This window comes from Melozone crissalis, unplaced genomic scaffold, assembly GCF_028551555.1.
Source record: "Melozone crissalis strain CALT ecotype California unplaced genomic scaffold, PUWL_Pcris_2 ptg000018l_1, whole genome shotgun sequence".
NCBI classification, from domain to species: Eukaryota; Metazoa; Chordata; class Aves; order Passeriformes; family Passerellidae; genus Melozone; species Melozone crissalis.
In genome coordinates this window covers 29,516,342-29,535,522 of record NW_026535796.1, presented here as the reverse complement: position 1 = coordinate 29,535,522, position 19,181 = coordinate 29,516,342, and the positions used below count along the sequence as shown (strand labels likewise).

Below are 19,181 nucleotides of genomic sequence, written 5' to 3'. Positions count from 1 at the left end.
GAGGAGGCTCTCAGCCCCGCCCGCACCGCAGCCTGGCCAGGTGGGGACACAGAGCCGGCTCAGCCGAGCTCTGCCGCGGGGAACCAGCCAACACTGCCGCGCTCGCTGCTGCCCGGCCGCCCGGCAGTGTCCGGCCGCCGTTTGGCGGCGGAGCGGCGCGGCGCGGCCCGGCGCGGCCCAGCCCGGCCCAGCACGGCCCAGCGGGGCGCGGGCCCGTCCCGGCGGAGGGCGCGGCCCGTCCCGCCCCCGCGCCGCGCACGGCGCCAGCGGCCCGAGCGGCGGCACCACCTCGGCGGCGCTGGGCTGGGCTCCCCCCGCGCGTCTTTCTCGCCGCCTTTTCCTGTCTGCATCCTCCCCGGTCCTCCCCCCCTCCCCCCCCCGCCATTTTCACCCGGGAGGAGCTCGGCGGGACTTTCCTGAAACTTCGCGGGGAAACTCGCCCGGCGCCTCCGGGGCGGCCGCAAACTTTTCGCGGCGGTGCCCGACTCTGCCCCTCCGTCCGTGACTCCTCGGCTCCGGCGGCGGCTCCGGCGGGAAGTTTCCGATGAGTGCCCCTCCGCTGATCCGGCCGCCCAGCCCGCTGCCGCCGCCGGGCGCTGCTGCCGGCGGCGGCGTCGCCTTCCACCTCCAGATCGGGCTGAGCCGGGAGCCCGTGCTGCTGCTGCAGGACTCCTCGGGGGACTTCAGCCTCGCCCATGTCCGGGAAATGGCTTGCTCCATCGTAGACCAGAAGGTAAGAAGAAGGCCCCAAAGCGAGCCCCCTCCCCGCCAGCCCGGACCCGCTGCCCGCGGCCGCTGTTGTTGGCTGTGAACTTTCCTTTCCCGGCGGCTCTGCTCCGGGGATAAACGAAACCCATCCCAAGCTCCCCGCCGCCGGCCCCACTTCCTTGCCCCCGGCGCCCCACTTGTCTCTCTGCCGTGCCCTCCGCGACCCCGGTGCGGAGGAGGCGCTGTGCAGGATGCTCACATGCGAGCTTGACTTTTATTGTGCTGCCAGGGGATGGAGGTGCCTGTGCGAACTAGAAGCCGTTATTAAAAACAAACTCCGGCCGGATCTATCCGCTGCTTTTTAATGCTGCGGAAGGGGGGGCGCGGGGGGCAGAAAGCTGTCAGCTGTGATGGCAGCGCGGCGCCCCGGGGCAGTTCACACTGTCCCGGCCTCTCCTGGGAAAGGAAAGTTTCCAATTAAAAAAAAAAAAAAAAAACCAAACAGCAACAAGGAAAAGCCAACCCCGAGAGCCCAGGATTCAAAGCGGCGCGCAGCCTTTCCTTGTGCCGGGGGCCCCGCGGTGCTGCCCTGCCCGGCTGGGGCGGGCGCTGCGCGGTGCGGGTGGCGCCGGGGCAGCCCCGCCGCTGGCAGGTGGCCTTGGCGCGGGGGGCGCCGAGTCAGCCCCGGCGGGCGGCTCTGGGTCACCGGGCCGGCGGGGGGAGCCCCGCTGCCCGCGGGGAGCGCTCAGCGCAGCCCTCCGGAGCGGCACCGCCGTCAGGCGCGTTCACCTGCGCTCCGGGAAACTCGCGCTGTGCGCTGAAATCCGCCCGGCTTCTGCCTGAGCCGCCGCTGCCTTTGTCTTCTCCGATTCCTCTGTTTTAACGATCCTGTTGTGTCATGAAGTTTTACTTTATACGTGTTTGTTGTGTGAAAGGCCCATAGATAAAAGTATAGTGATTGCAAAGGAGAAAAAAGCCAGCCTAAATATTCAGTATTATCATAATGGAAAAAAATTCTTTCTCTTCCCCCTTTGTTTTTACCGAGATAAAAAAAAAATCAGACTAGGATTGATTTGGTATTTTTTTTTTTTTAGTTCTTTAAGTTGATAGCTTTGCCTTACATCTCTCTGTAGATCATCAACGTGAACTTCACTGAATAGTGGAACTCCTTTTTTGTTGAAGAGCAACTAACGAAGCGTTTTCAAAAAAGTGTGAAATATGCATCCATTTTTCTAAATTCTGCATTCTTTATAGTTTAAGAAATGGCGACCTGCTTTTTAAAATTAAATTTTGGAGAAAGGTGCACCTTTTCACTTTACTATATTTGTTTTTAAAGCTAGACCAACCCTTGCCGCTTGGTTACATATACATCTGAAATAGCTTAAATGTATTCCATGTTTCACTATTCAGAAGTTATTGTGCTAGCAATAGTGGAAAAGCTAAGATTGTTGTTTCATTGTTTCTATTTACTGTTCTTGAATAGTTAATTAATTAATGGGCTTACTGTAAGCTTGATTTTAAACCTAATTTCCTAACAATGTGCCATTGTGTAAAGAAAATTAAAACTGCTGGCCTGTGCTCAAACAGTCAAACTTACTTGAGTAAGTACTGACATAAAAATATTGATCACTAGTTTGTTGCAGTTTCATAATTGTATAAAAGAGAGCATCATGTAGCTGCTTCTCTGCAGGGCACATTTGAATGAGAAACTTTCTTCTAGCCAGTTTCTCATAGCTGAAATATCTGCTTTCCCAAAGCAGTCGAGAGGGAAGTGGCTCAAAGAAAGGGAAAACTGGAAGAAAGGCTTTGGTTTGTTTGTTTTTATTTTCTTTTCTTGTTAAATTGTGGCCTCTACCTCCTCCACCCTCTAGAGCAATTCATATGTTATTTAGTCCTTAGAGCCTCCATTTTCAGCTTAAGACTGCAAGTGTGTATACACCATATACATGATTTTATTGTTTCACTAATCCTGATGGGATTTTTTGGATATTCAAAGTTACTTGGCATACTGGCAGAGACTTTAAAAAAGTTATGTGATATCTAAAACTGTTATGAGATAACTATTTGTGTGTTGTAGGTTCATGATTTTATCTTTTCCTGAAATGATTTGCAATGGTGTCTACTCTTGATTTTATAACAAAGATGTATTTGCTTATCACAATCAAGCAGGAGACTATACTGTGAAGAATTTTATATTGAAATCTCATGTTATTTTGGAAGTTTTTTCTGGGTCTGTAGAGTAGTGGTCAACTAGGCAACAATTTCCTTCGAAACTTCCTATTTGGTCTGGACAGTTGAAACAATATATAAGGATGAGAAATTGTGGTTTTGTTTTTCTCGATGGTTGTCATCTTAGACTGCTAAAATCAACACTGTGTCTGTAGTGTGCTGTTAAATATTCAAGCAGTCTTCTTGCACACGGCTTTATTTTAGGATTGTGCTGACTTTTCTTCAGTATCGGAGTCAGATGATCTGCTTATAGGGAGCCTCTTCCATGGTGATGTGGGCATACCTGATTTCAGGTGATTATGACCCTTACTCTGCTCAGGTTTATGCACCCATTTAATTTACTCCAGTTCAAAATTTTTGTTAAATTGAAATAAACCTCTCAAAGTGTGCAGAATGGAGCATATGTAGGCCTGAGTAGGATGTTAATACTGTGTGTGTGTGTATAGATACATTTATGGGTGTATATACAAATAGACACTCTATTCCTATGTCTTTATATGGTGTTTTTGTATATAAATAATATACATGTGAGTTCACATGCATAAATGCTCTCTTGTTTTTAATTTTGGAAGAGAGTATAATTGTATTGATGATGTCATGTACATGACGTGTAAAACGGAATGAGCGAAGTGTGGCTTTTCCTCTATTTTCAGTGAGAGACATTGCTTCAGAAGTTTTATCCTGAGATAACTGTAAAGAAACTTCCTCTACAGATCTGAAGATGAAATGGTACATACTGATTTCTGGCATAAATTCAAACACATTTCAATCTGTTAAGAAGTGTTCTGAAGACAACAAAATTTGATTCCTTTGGGTTTGTGTGTTTTGCTTGTCTTGCTTAGAACCAGTGACATGAAAACCTTGAGACTTGTCAATGTGGGATTATTTTTTCTTCAGTTAAAATGGATCTTTAGCATTTAAATGACGATGTAGTTGACAAGAAATGAGGATCAACTTTAAAATATATGCCAGTGTTTGACTTCTAGGCTGGCGTCCCACAAGAACAGTGGGAGGATATTGTAAAATACAATCTTTGTTTTCTGAAGACAATTAGTGTGAATTATTGCCCTTTTTGTGTTAGCTGCCTGCAGTAAAACCACTTCTCCAGGACAAAAGTGTAATGCAAAGTGCACTTTAACTATATGGAATTACCGTGTTACCAAAGACTTTTTATTCTAAAAAGACAAAGAGAGTAATCTTTATGCAACTTTTTAATACAAATTCATGCAAGTTTAATTTGAAGGAGATATTATTTGTGTTTTGTGTTTCTTGAGGTTCTTTGTCATCGTTATAGCTCACGTATTATGAGTTGGGGTACTGTAGTGGCATTGCCAAGTTTTGGAAACTTTGACTTCTCAAGTAAATACTTAAGGCAGTGTTATATTACTGGAGAATGTGTATTTTATAAAATAGCTCTTAGGTCAGCTGTTAAGATGATATGCTGGCTTAGGCCTTCAGCGCTTGAAGACTTAGAAGTTATCAGGAATACAAAAATTATAAATACAAGAAAAAAATGTGATCAGAAACAGAGGAAATAAAATTTGAGCTGATAGGCTGTATAGTTCAGACTGATTTATTAAAGGTGTTGTGGATGGTTTTCAGTGGTTTGAATAATTCTGCAATTTTACAGTGGGGAAAAAAAAGTAATAAGGAGAGAGGCTATTTTGGGAAAGGGAAAGGACAAAAAGAAAAGTAGTTGGTTCAAGTAGCATACTGCAACTGGAATACTGTGCCCAGATTCATCTTTATGTAAGGTTATCTGGTGTTAAATTAGGAGAATTGCTACATATCAAATCACAAACCATTTTAAGAGTATTCCTGAGAATTGAACCAAATACATTCAGGAGTAGGTATGTGTTCACTTTTGCTTCTAGTTGTCATTATAAGAAAAATCTAACTTATTCTTAAATAAATAAAAAAGGAAAACAAAAATTAACTCAGTTTTGTTTTCTCAGGCTGGAATCTCTTGTAGCCTGAGCAGAGAAAGAATAAAACCTCTTCCAAAGGTTGATGTGAAAATATATTTGTCTTTTTCTGCAATGTTTTTAAGCAGTCATGGAAAACTTATGGGGTTTGTTTGTATGAATGATGGGGATTTGTTTGTTTGTGGGTGTTTTTGTTTGGGTGGGCTTTTTTGTTTGTTTTCCCCCCAAACCTACACATTCTCCTAAAATAAACAAAAGCCTGGTGGTAATGAAAACAATTCCCTTAGAGTCGGATGGGGGCTCAGCATACATGAGGTGCTACGGAGATTTTTAGCTTCACGATAAACAAAGAAACTGACAGGTTTTTGCCATGCTGACCAAGAGTCATGTATCTTCATCCAAACATGCCAATGTAAACATTTCATGTATTCACAATAATGTTGTCTATGTTCTAGAAAAGTTATTCCAGGTGTGGTGTTTATTTGTGGAAGTTCAATTCTCATGGTGTCTTTACTGGTGTACACTGGTAACAAAGTGTTAATTTTTTTTTCCCATGAAGTGAGGTTTTCTTGGCACCTAATGTTTTCCTCCGCCTGTGTTGTGGAAGTATCAAGTTGTTAAACTGAATTTAAAAATGCAAGGTGCTTTGTTACTGTGCACATAAACATCCTCCAAACTCAAGGGAGACTTTTGATGTTTAGAGTTTAATCCTTTATTGACTTCACATTTATTTTTCTCCACCCTGAAAACTGTAAGTCGCTGTATGTAACATTAGTTTATAGCTTAGTTATAGTTACTTTTATAGTTACCATATCTGAGAAGATGCTAGTAAAATATAACTTCAGTGAAAGGGAGTCAGTCTGAGTTACTTCAAAGGAACTGGAGTTTTTAAGAAATGTTAACTCTGTTATGTAATCCATCATGCATACAGATAAGGAAAATGGGTTTAATACTACAAACTGTGTAGAGCATTTGAGAACTTCCTAGCTAATGATTAAAGACTATTGAATGCATTGTCATAGAATAAAAAATAAGATGTAGCTTTGGATAGAGGACAGCCTTGTAACCCAAGCACTTTACATCTTAATTTTTAAAGGAATTACAGAAGGAATGTGTTGATCTTGGGTTACTGATGCTGCTGGGGAAAGCACTGATGCTTTCCCCAGGAAATACATAATTTCCATAATGATTTAAAGGAAGTAGAAGATGAATAGGCATTTGAGATACTTCTCTCACTGCTGGTGAGATTCAGCTCTGTTGTTGGAGAAAGGGTGGAATTTATTCAATGAAGTTGCCACATTTCCCAGACAGAGGTGCCATGTGGAAATAGTATGGCATGTGCTTAATGAATTTGAAATACCCAAGGTCTGACTGTTCCATAGAAGACCTACTGAGTGTAAACCACATGATGACCTGAGAATGCACAGAAAGCCCAGTGTGTCCTGAAAGTGTGGTGGGTTTATGAGATCTCTGCTGTGGATCGTGGGAAACACCCTGGCATGTGTCAAATCCCTGTAAGGATTTGCTTGGACTTTGACTATAGGTGTTTTCCTGTCATTTCTGGAAGTCTTTCACAAACATCTGAAATTAACTTGTTCTTTTACCTAGATTTTCTTTTCCCTCCTCTGTGTTTGGAGAAATCTGCCTGTATGGTTATTACCATATGTTCATACTGTGTTTACTTGCAAGGAAACAAACACACTTAGTGAAATCTGCATATTGTTACTTTTGGTGTCTTAATTTTACTGTATTTTGTATATGCAACTCTTTCAGTTAAAATCTTCTGCCAAATATGTGTTTGCTTTTTTCTGGTGATTATGCTAGCAATTATTTTTAAGATACAAAAATGTAAAATTAAAAATTAGAGACAATTCTTGGTCTCAATGTACTCAGTGTATATCTCAAGCAACCTGTGATAAGCACATGCATTGTTTGTGGATTTTTTTAAATTACAGTTGTGTAGATCATCTCTGGCTTCTTGACTGGTTGACATCAGACATGTTTATGTTGATGTTATGTAATCTGGTGGTGGTTACATAGTTGCAATCAAGTATATAATTAAAATGTCTCTTTCAAGTGTTTATCTGAAGTGCAGGTGAACTGTCCTCTAAAATAGTTGATTAATCTTCTCCGTAGAACTTACCTGTAGATACACCCTGTATATGTGGTGTATCTTTTTGTATATCTTTAGTCAGTGCTAGCAGTTGACTTGTACATGTTTCTTGCTGCTTGGAGGAAGACTTCCCTTTCTTCTGGAGCTATTACATGCCTTTTGCATACTGCCAAATTGTCATTTGTAAACTCTTTCTTTGGTGTGTTCTGCTAAAATCATGGAAGGATTAGTGGTTGGAAGGCACTTTAATGATCACAGAATCACACAATGGGTAAGGTTGCTCAGAGTTGGCCTCTGGGCAGCCAGTGTACATTGACAGCTCATGTTGAGCTTTTTGATCCACAGACACCCTGAAGTCTCTCCCCAGGGCTAGTCTTGATCCCTTCTCCACCCAGGCTGTATTTATGCAGGGATTGCCTCGATCCAGGTGCAGGACCTTGCGCTTGGCCTCTTTGAACTTCCTGAGGTTTGCACAAGCCCCCATTTAAAGCCTGTCAGGGACCCTCTGGATGGCTTTCCTTCCCTCCAGCTCATCAATTGCACCACACAGCGTGGTGTCAGCAGCAAGCTTGCTGAGGGTGCTCTCAGTCCTAACATCAGTAAAGATGTTAAAAATTCCCATTTCAGTACCACCGCCTGAGGAGAATACACTCCTCACTGCTTTCTGTTGGATATTGAGCTGGTCACCACAACTCGAGTCCTACCATAGAGCCAAATTTTATCTACTGAAGGGTCCATCCATTAAATCCACATCTCTTCACCTTACAGAAGAGGATGTCCTGCAGGACAGCGCCAACTGCTTTGCACAAGTCCATGTATATAATGCCCTGCTGCTGTAACCCCATTGCAGAAGGCCACCAAATTTCTCAGGTGTGATTTGCCTTTAGTGAGGCCATGGTAGTTGTCCCCAGTCACCTTATTATTTTCCATATGCTTTAGCATGGTGTCCAAGAGGAGCTGCTCCATGATTTTGCCGGGCACTGAGGTGAGAAAATAGTTGTTTCATTTTTCCATATCAGACTTGGGTGTCACTTTTGCAGGGTTGATGCTAAATTCTAGTTTCTGCTAGAAAGGCTGCCTCAATTTTGTAATCCTGACTCACTTGCTACAAAATAACCTGCTCTGCTCTGGCATCTCTTTTGTTTACAGTTTCCTTGCTTGTGGTTTTGGCATGAACATCCAGGATTTTGCAGACCAAAACAGATTTCTTTCACAGGCTTTCAGCTTTTTCCTTCTTCATGCACTTTTAGTACTGGTAAATGAGCTCTTGCTTTTTGATACCTTTTTTTTCTTTTTAAATATTTCTATCCAGGAGATGGTCTAAAATGATGGCAGACTTGTTGTCACTCAAAAACTATGTTTATGATTAAAATAAATTGTGATTATCAGCTTTTGATCATTGAAAGTGTAGAATATTGATATATGCACTTCATGAAAGTAAGCTACTTCATGAAGCAGATTTTTGCTTTCTAAATGCTCTTCTATTTTATCTGCTGAAACAACATGTAAGGTTGGCAGGTTAGTGTAGTGCATCACACTATGTTGAGGTAGTACTGTGGATATATTGCAGTGATTTGTGCATAGACATAAAATTAGGCATAAATTAAAGAGTATATCTGTCGTCTGCTTTCTCTTCCTCCACCTATTTGTGGCTTCCTTTTTCTTGTTCCTTGTATGTGTTTTCTTCTTCAGCTGAGGAAAATTTTGTGAAGAGGTAAGCTTTCACTTCTCCAACTATACGTTTATATTCATGTTGTGATTGTAACTCTTATGTAACCTGTTTTGTGTGCCTCTTCTGGAGTCAGAACCACATCAGAAACAGTGTTATGACATTCAAGATAATGCATAGGTAATTATTTTGATAAAAAAATATCATTTTTTTTTTAATTAAGAAGCATGAATGTACATCTAGTTCTTGGCTGTTTTCTAAGAGAGAAAAATAGGCATTTAAAGACTTTGATTACTGGTTGGCATAAAAAGGTCTTCCCAATGTGACTTTAGTCCCAAGGTGTATACTAAGATCTAAATAAAGATCTATACTAAAGATCCATTAACAGAAGCTGCAAACCATGACCATGGTTGCCAGCTCTAAGCCTCTACCTTGCACATTTTAAAAGAGCTGAATCAGAACATGTCCTTTTGTGATTTATGGGTCCTAGCCTAGGGTCTGATTCAGGCTGAAACATTTCTTAAAGCCCCTTAGAACCTTGGGCCACAAAGAGTTAAACTTCTTAAATTGTGTTATTAATCCATGGAGTGAGGGTCTGTGCCATGAAGGAAACCTCACTGATAAGGAGATGACAGTATGAGCCGATGTTTTCTGTTAAGCTGTAATAATTTTCCCATTTTGCTCTGAAGTTCAGCCCCCTTTTGGATCAGCTTTTAAGGGCTGGATTACAGGTTTGCTGTCTATGTGACAGGACTCCAGGTGTGCTGATCATGCTGTCTAATATTGTAAGTGCTGTTCTTATCTCTCTGAGGGTTGTGTTGCCACCCAAAATCAAGTACATCTAGGAAAATGTGAAAATACCAGAATAATAAAAACATACTTACTGTAGATAGCTGAAAGGTTGAATTCTTGCCTTTGCTCTGTTATATTTATTATACTTACCTCTAAATAGAAGGAATGCAGCAAGATATGTAGAATATGAGTAGGAGTCTGTTCAATTCCAAACCCACATGGTTTTCACTGCATTTTTTCCTAAAGAGTTGGCTGTCCTACACTTAAAAAAAAGGTGAGTGAAAATTGAAACAATCTGGTCAAAGCATGTGTGCACTTATATGGATGGAGGGAATTAAGTTAGGGAAAAAGATCTCTTGATTTTAGACTATGTGATTTCCTGATTTCTGGAGGAAAATTAAACATTGCTGTCTGTATGTTATCCTTCTCATGTAACAATATACCTACAGGCCATTTTGTCACAAGGCACATTGTCATAGCATCAAGAGTTCAGGTAACTGTAACAGATTGTCAGGCAGAAAATATAGTCAAATCAAATAATTCAGAAAATAAAAATTCTTGTCCTCTACATCTAGAAATGTCTCTCTGGTATATCTTTAATCTATGTTTCTGGTCATGTATCATGCCATGTGGACTTGATCCTGGGATTGACATGTTTTTCAAACCTTACAAAGAAATGCCAGTGTCCTGACTTTCAGTTCTTAAACTAGTATAAATGAACATCCAATGTAAACCTCTTTCTTTCTTTCATTTGATTACTTTTATTTAGCAACTCTCACAAAACTGGGGAGGCTCTGAGCTGTCTTTTGGTGCTAAATTGGTTCTTCATGTGACCCCTGAAGAGGAGTTTACAAAGCTGATACAGCTAAGCTCTTCCAGCTGGTGACAGAGGCTGAAACCAAGAACTGAGAGTTATGGTTTGGGAGAGATTCAGATTGGACACTAGGTTAAAATTTCTTTGATAGGAGAACAGTGCAATATTGCAACAGGTACCCAGAGAGATGGTGGAGATTTCATCCTCCGTTTTTGCACTTGGGAAAACAAAACCTTGTGTCGATGATAATTCAGCTATAAGAGAGAAGTCAGACTAGATAACTTTCAGAGGTTCTGATGTTTCTGTGATTCTCAGAGCATGCAGTGAATCTTTGTTTATATTTGTCTATTTGTTACATTAATGCCTAATAGATATTAGGTGGCCTGTAATATAATAGAACCTTATTATATATTGCTGTATTTTGTGTACAGGGAACAAGTCCCTCCTTTCAGTACTTTGCAGTCAGGGTGTAGTGGACAGGTGGTGATTACACCACATCTTAAACTGCATTGAATGATATCTCAGCATATAAAGCCAGCAGTTTATTGGCAGTACCTTTGAAAAAAACTCCTATGAGAAATCCATCTTGCGTGGTGGGCAAAAGCACAGTAATTCCTTAAGTAAAATTATTAATAAAAACTACACCAATCCTTTCCATATGAAATAAAGACCTCAAATTTTACAGATTAGACATAAAGAGTAGTTAGATGAATGGTCTGCTGAGTTATCTATTGTTATGGAATGGTGGTGGGTTGGTCTGTGCAGAGATGAAAGGAAGGATTGATACAGTAAAGTAACACACCCATCTGTTGCAAATTCATTTCAAATGGAACAATGTGCAACTTTTCAAGGAAGGAAGATGATACAGTGCTTGAGAAGTGAACTGAGCAGTACATGTTTGGTTTATCTGTCTTTGCAGGGAGGACACGTGCGTGTTAGAGGTGTTTTGCAGGGCAGAAGATGCAGGGCAGGTTATTTATTAGGGCTTGGTGGGAAGACCAAGGTAACAGCCCAGCTAAAATTGGTGATTGTTGTATTGCTTCTTGTTTTAATTCCTCTTTCACCTGTGCTTATTTTTCCTGTGCTTCTTAACAGGCTCTTATTGACTGGTGACATTATGTAATCTAGGCATCTAAAATTAATGTCCTGGGTTGGTAGACAGTTGAGTAAACTAAGGGCATGCAGTTCAACTTAAAACTTGGCTGCTGATTTTTCAACATATTTTTATATGCTGTGCATTCCCAGTTAGCGCATATGTGCAATTGTTTGTTTAAAGTGAAGAATGTTAACAACACTTGGTAGCATTCAGAGCACTGTTTCATACTGCAGTCACATAATTTTGTTTAATACCTTAGTCTACCCAGAAGTAAATAATTCATGTTGTTTAAAAAGGGAAAAATAAATTTGTGTCAGTTTTACTAACAGTTGAGCAAGTCTCATTTTCTTGGGTATAATATAGTGAGGAGAGTACAGTCCTTGTGAAGACTGATATGTGAAACAAGAATTTCTAAACTTTTTTAAAAGCTACTGAATATCACACCTGTTTGTTCAAAGGTGGCCTAAGAACAAAAAACTTCATCACATCAATTTAAAAGGTCAGCAAATGTCTGCTTCCTTGTTTGAGAGGTCAATAATCCCTATGTAAAAACTTGCCTCAGAAAAAGATCTGAAGGGAAAAATAACTTGTCTCAGTGATGTACAGAGTGTCTCCATCAACTGATACAGAGCATGTCTCCATCAATTGCTGGTGAGTGAAGCTGCCCTGTTTAATTTAGAAAGAATATTTTTATTCTGTTAACTAAATTTTTGAGTAATAATGTCACTGTTTCCCCCCTCTATTTAGCAGTACAAGAGTTTCTGAAAACGCCAAAAAATCGTTACGTAACAAGAGGGGCTTTCCAAAGAGCAAGTCAAAGCTTAACTTCCATCTTTTGAATAGGAATGCATAAAAATCTTTCACTAGTGTGGCTTGATTGTTATCCTCTTCTTTTCCTTATGTGTTTCAAACAAAAAGATGTTGAATGTCACTTGCCATTGTTGAGAACATGCTTAAATGAGTATAGATAAACTATAGGATAAAAGTTTAAAAAAATTTGAATCTGCACCTTATGATAACTACATTTATAATTATTTTCTTTTAATCCAAGAATGATGCTGTTTTTGATTCTAGAGTTTGCATTTAGATTCTTATGAAATGATAACCAACCAGCTCTGTGACAGTTTGAAAATGCATGAAGCTTTAAATTAGAATAATCTGTATTTTTGTTCTTTCTCTGGATGTCAGTGGGGGAATGGGAACAAATAACAGGTGAATTGAGTGGTTACTATCAAAATAACTAGATCTTGGTTTTTTTCTGAGAATTAAGTTGCTTTTTACTTTTTCATCCCTGCTCTCTCATGCCCAGTTTTTTTTTGTTTTTTGGGTTTTTTTTCATATTTATCAAATTTAGTTACATTTGATGAAAAACTAGTAATAGCAAAGAAAACTTAGTTCTGTTTTTTTCAGAGAGGCTGTCATTTGGGTAGAACAAGGGGCCAAGTGATGTTACTGAAGGGAGGCTGCCTTGGACTTCAGGGTTTTAGTTAGGAGAGAATTCATATGGGATGCAAACATTTCAATAGGCTTAAGCATAGAAAAATGTGTGTCAGAATTCACAAACTATTGTGAGACAAATACTTTGGAAATCAAGCTTTATTATTACCAGATTAAATAGATGCAAATCATTGGGCATCCTTGGATTTAGTTTTGCCTTCTAGCTTGCCTCAGCAGATAACGCTAAAGAAGATTGTTACTGGGCTCTCTAGTTATGTGTAATTTCTGAAATATTGGTAGAATATTAATATGCTTTCCTAAATTAGTTGTTTATTATAAAGGCTTTTCATCCCTGCACTGCAGAGGAGCTGTGCTGCTGTTGTAGCCAACACTGCATGTTTACTCAGCTTACAGGGCTGGCTCAATGGGGAGCACACTGATATGGAGATGAAATTTAACTTCTTGCAGGTTTTGATAGCATTTGAGCTTTCCTGTGGTGCCTGCAGTGTTCAAAAGTTTAATTCTGAAATCAATTTGGACCAATTAGAGTAGTCTTTCAAGTTAATAAACAATCTAAAAGTTCTAATAAAGATCTAAGTTAGTGATCTGTTCTAGGCAATATTCTGAGTTTTTACTGTCTTACTTTTAGACTTCCCTCTTTCCCCATCTGGTCCCTGGTGTATTTGGTACCTACATTCTTATGTTTTCAGTTTTTATTACTTGGGTTATGTATGATGTCATGGATTTCTGAGTAGTGTTGAAGTCATTTACAGGGCTGCCAGGTGCAAATGAGGTCTGAGTGCTCAGCCCAAGAAGGCTCTGGGTAGCAATTGTGTGCAGAAAGGTGGATAAATGGCCATTGGAGATTTCCCTGGTTAGGTGTTATACTGTCAGTGAACAGTCTTTTGGCAATTCTTCCTGATTTTAGGTAATGATCAACTTATAATGTTTGTTAATTACAAAACAGAAACCAAAAAGCCTTTAAATACATACGTTGAAGTAAATTGTTGTGAGGGGAGGAAGTTTTTAAAATTTTTGGTTGAATTTTTATTCAGGAAAAAAAGTGAAGCACACTTGTTCTTTGTGTAATATGTGTATATCTGCTCTGCGTCTTCAGTTGTGTGCCAGGTTGTGCTACAGCCAGGTAAGCAAGCTGCTATTGCTACAAACAAAATTTCAGCTAGCAGCTCTAGAAACAGGCATGATTTGAAAGGGGTTGTTTGTCTTAGTAGGTATTTGTTTTCTTCTGACAGGAGGGGGAAAAAAAGATCTTTCCAGCACTTTACCTGTATTTATTTTCACATTTCTATTTCCTTGTGTGCAGACGTGCTTATGTCACACAGTTTCAAACACTGTTTATCTTCTACCCTCTGCTTTCTGAAACTACATTGATGTGTCTCAGCTGTGTTTTCTTCTGCCAAATCCCTAACTAATGACAAAATGGTGCTTTAAAAATTAATCAGACCATTTCTGGGGGAATGAAAGAGTGATCTGCATGTAATCACTTTATCCAAAGAGAAGAAAAATAGTCAAACACATAAATTAATAGTACATAAAAAAGCTTAAGACTTAGAAGTGTGTACACTGCTGTATTTTGTTAAAAGTTCTTACAGCTCCTCAATTTATTTTTCAACCCATTTTTAAAATGTATTACTACAAGTGAATCAAATGTGACTCATAAATCTGAAGGCATATTGGATGTAGTTGTGTTAGAGTATTCAAAAATTTTTGAAATTCAAATTTTGAATTTTGAAGTGTTTGTAAAGCTGTGTAGCATCATGGTTTTCAAAGCAAAATGTTCTAATTTTCCACATTTTTTTGGTCCTACTTAAAGATTTTTAAATTAATTATGTATTTTTATCTCTTACCAGCAAGTACCAGCTTGCTGCAGGTAGGAAATAAATGGCTAGTTTATCTTGTGTTATTTTTCCTACTGAATATATGTTGCAATTTTTTTCAAGTGTCATTATGGCTATGCTGACCCCGTTTCTTGATAAAAAATAATCAAGAAAGTCTCAATTTCACTGTAACTGACCAAGAAAAGAGCCTGAGAGAGTTAAGAAAAGATGATGAATTCTGTATTTTTCTTTATGTGTTTCCAGTACTTGGTTTTATATAAGGATTTGAGTGAAGTTATGGATCATCTGAGACAGTAGTTTATCTTGTCTGGGTTATGTGGAAATCAGTTGTATTTTCCCTGAAGAATGCCTCTACCTTACAGGTTTTTTTGTAAAAAAGATTATGCATACTGATGAAATTTGAAAATGTGCTAATTTTACAGGCTTTCTCAATGATATTTTGTGCAATCTCTCTAGAGGCCTTTTAAAAATAGATGTAGCGTAATTAGGATTTATCAACAGAAATCCAGCCATACATACGAAAATTATAATGTGATCTCTCCTCCCCAAAATCAAGACAGTGAAAATCAGTTTAATGAACCTGAGGGCTACATGAAGACATTTCAGTGACTTCTTATCCATCTCTAATATTCTCTGTAGGAGTTAAGTAAAGGGATGGTTGTTGAACAATGCCTATTCAGTCAGCTTAACATCTACAGCCTAAAACTATCAAATCTGTCTCTCAGTATCCTAAGTGGTCTCCTCTTTCATATTGGACGAGATTCAGAAAAGTGCAGCCTTGACTTTTGCTAAAATATTTAGGATGTCTCCAAGATCAATTAGACTTTGCAATACGGTAGCAGGTGCAGATATGTTGCATATGGGAAGACATACTGTATTTCAGTTGTAAACTGATTTAAGTTTTTTGTATTTGTGAAGTTGCTTCTTAAAAGGTTGGAAAATCCTTCTGGTTGAAAGCAGCAAGCTGGAGTGATTTTCCAGAATCTTGTGGTCTAAACTGACCAGCATATCTAAAAACTTGTAGAAAATTGCGATGCTTTAATAGGATAAATTTGTTCATGCTTCACATATATTGGGAACTTTATGATATAGCAGTAAAATGTACATTTAAAACCTTTGGTCATATTATTTCTGCTTACAGCCATAAATCTGAGCAAAAACTAGATCCTCTGAAGTTATCTTCAATTTGAGCATTTTGTTGTTATGATATTAGTATGCGTGAATGCTTATGAAAAGGGGTGATCTGCTGAATGGGTGTGCTCTTGCTCATCATACACTAAACCCAATTTGTTTGGTCTTTGTCTCATGAAATGTGGAGGAAATCCGAACTGGAGTTCTAATACTTGTTGATTGCATCCATTTTTTTCCTCTCTCTCCAATTAAAAATGGAATTACATTTTGTGTGACCTGCTTGGGATAATCGTGAAGCAGATTCCCGATTTAATCTGCTGTGATGTTATGATGTAGGAAATCAGTTGAGTAAGCAATGACCAATGCAATTAGAATAGGTAAATCAATTTGAAAAGTCGGGGGCAAGGTGAGAAAAAATAGCTGGAAATGTGTTTATGTTTTGGGAATATTTGACTGAGAGCAAGGGCAATTTGTTTTGAACTACAGAAACTACAAAAATACAGGTCTAGGTGAGATATGTAGTGTTTTGGAACATTTTGGTTTGTCTTTGTCCCCTCTCCAGAGGGGATTGTAGAGGAAGAATTCTTTAACAAAACAGAAGATTTGGCTTGCCAAATTAATTTAGTTCAAAAAGCCTTTACAACTTAATCTGACGAGCATAACTGACAAGTATCAGTTACATTTTTATTTCCAGCTTTTTGTTAAGAGAATGTAATTTATTCCCACAGACAAGCATAAATATTACATTTTATGCAATGGACAATGTATAATTAAACTCAGGAATAATATGCTAAAAAACATACAAGGAAATGCTGTGCACAGTTTTAGCCCAGAATGAATCTTGTGTTTTAATCTTGACTGTGTTCTTCCAAGGAGAACAAATTTGATTTAAACTGACTTGGAAAAACACTGCACTTTTACTTTGTTTAGAGTTTGAAGCTGTAAAACTTTAATGTGATTTGACTTTACATCTTAAGAATATAATTATATTTAAAGCAAGGCCTTTACTGAATATTAAGGTAGTAATGTCCTTAATGCTCTCTGTAGCTGCCACAGATTTTCTCTTTCTGTCAAGATGAGGATAGTCACCTGCATTCCTTCAAGTAAATTAAGCAACAGTAAAATAAATACTTGAGCCTGGATGGAAGTGGTCATTTAGATCTGATCTAAAAGCCTTGAGAAATAGTTGCGTGTGAACTTTTGAATTTGCCATACACTTCCAGTGTTAGGTTGTTTTGTGTTTGTTTTTCCATCAACTGTTTGCACATGCATGCTTCTTGCATAGCTCCCTGAATGTCAGCCAGCACTTGAGGGCACTTGAGATTGTGTATCTACAAAAGGAATCTGTTTCCTGGGGAACCTGAAGGTTTTTCTTCTTTTAGATTTTGAATTCTTTTTGTGCAAGCCCAACAATTCTTTCAGAGCTGTAGAAATACTTAGATACCAGTTTTAGGAGACACAAGTGATGAGTGAGTTCTTACTAGTCAGTGCATGTGCTACTCTAGCTGCAAGAAACGGCCCTTGGAAGAAACAAATTTTCAGGGCCTCTCCCCAACATTACATGAGTGAATAGGATTTTTGGAATGAAAACTAGGGAGCAAAAACATAGTGGAATTTACTGACTGAAATAATGGAAGAAGTGTACCCATTTAAAAAAATTAACAATATCTATTTTTTTTTTTTAAACCTGAGAATAAGATGCTCTATAAAATGTTCAAACTGAGGTTGACCTTTGAAAAAGTAGAAGACAATTAGGGCAGAGCTGTAAAACTGTTGACATCTGTTTATTTATGCAACATCTCTATCTGGAACCACTTACATGCTATGTTCTAAGTTATTTGCAATAGTAGAGCAGGAAATCATGTTTGTACAGCTCACTGCACAAATACATTGAAGTAGTGAATATCTAGTAGATTTAAAGTGATAGGTCCATGCTAGAGAAGGCCAACATGAAAGTATAGAATCATAGAATGTTAAGGGATTAGAAGGGAACTTAAAGATCATCATCATCATCCAGTCCCACCCTGCTGCCATGGGCAGGGACACCAAGATCACTAGATCCTTGTCCTCTCTGGCCTTGAGCACTGCCAGGATTGTCTAACACTACTGTGGGTTGTCTAACCACCCTCACAGTGAAAAGTCTTTCTAGTATCACACTCAAGTTTCCCCTCTTTCAATGTGTGCCCATTGCTCCTTGTCCTATCAGTAGAGTTCCTGATGGAGAGTCCTCTCCAGCTTTACTGTAGGTCCCGTTGAGATACTGAAAGGTTGCTGTGAGCTCTCCATGCAACTTTCTCTTTTCCAGTCTAATTTGTTGCAGATTTTGAAGTGTATCTAGTGAATAAGGCAGGGAGAAAACTGGTAAAAGAAAAGAGATAATGGCATGGTTTATAAAGTTATGTGCCATTTTTTGTGTTTGTATTTCTTCCCATACCTGCTGCCAAATTGCTTTGTGGAGCAAGTCAAGTAACTAATACTGCTCTGTTGCTTTGTGTCTGCTCAGTCCATGAGACCTGACTTGCTAAAGCATCAGAGCCTGCAACTGCTACTTCAAGAAGTGCTTCATTTTGAATGAATTAAACATGATATAACAAATACAGACTGATTTTGGGTGTAGGGAAGGAGCAAAAGGGAAGAAGGTATTGGGGCTTTATCTTCTCAATTACCTTCCATCACCCTTCATGTCTATAGCCATATATATTTATATACCTGTATGTATTTTTATAACTGTATATATAACTGTGTACATTTATATAAATGTATAAAAAAGTGTTTTCCCTTAGTGTTCATGCTGTGGCTTTAACCACATCCCTTCCTTAGATTTTGTGACACAGAGGGTGTGCCACCTTCATTTCTTGGTTTGTATTTGCTGCATATAATGGGAAGTACTTTGGAAGGCAGACAAACATGTAAGATCAAACCAGGCACAGGCAGCTACTTTTGGCTTTCTCTTCCTTGGACTAAGTTCCTGACAATTCACAGACCTAATCATATTTCTCATTTCATGTGCCTGTTAACACAACAATATTTTGAAAAAATATTGATATACTCTAGCAAACAGTATCATAAAAAAGCAGTTAAGAAAATTTTTCTCAATTGTTATTTACAAAAATGATCAGCATCTTCAAATAAGTTGCTCCATACTGTATCCAAACAGTAAAGGGAAAACAAACCAATTAATTCCAGGCATGGATTGATGGAGGCATCACGAGTAGTATAATTATAAGTGTAGTGACTCAGTAGTATGGTCCTGCAGAGCAGATGGAGTTTTCATAGACAGCCTTAATTTTGGCACTTTGAATTTTTGAATGTCTGGCTTTGCAAACTTAAACATCTTTTTGTGTATATTGAGATATATATACTGTTATACTGATTCAGAAACATACAAAGAGAATGGAATTTATTTGT

General features: G+C 39.0%; 1 protein-coding gene across 2 annotated transcripts in view; it reads left to right on the top strand.

The window, feature by feature from the left end:
• The first annotated feature begins 436 nt into the window (after positions 1-436).
• The window catches only part of PRKD1 (protein kinase D1), a 116,121-nt gene continuing 97,376 nt past the window's right edge, over positions 437-19,181 (top strand). For both annotated transcript variants that reach the window (XM_054275349.1, XM_054275348.1), the window contains exon 1: positions 437-733. In XM_054275349.1, coding sequence (XP_054131324.1) covers positions 545-733 — 189 coding nt within the window. In that variant the 5' untranslated portion in view covers positions 437-544. The remainder of the gene's footprint in view (positions 734-19,181) is intronic.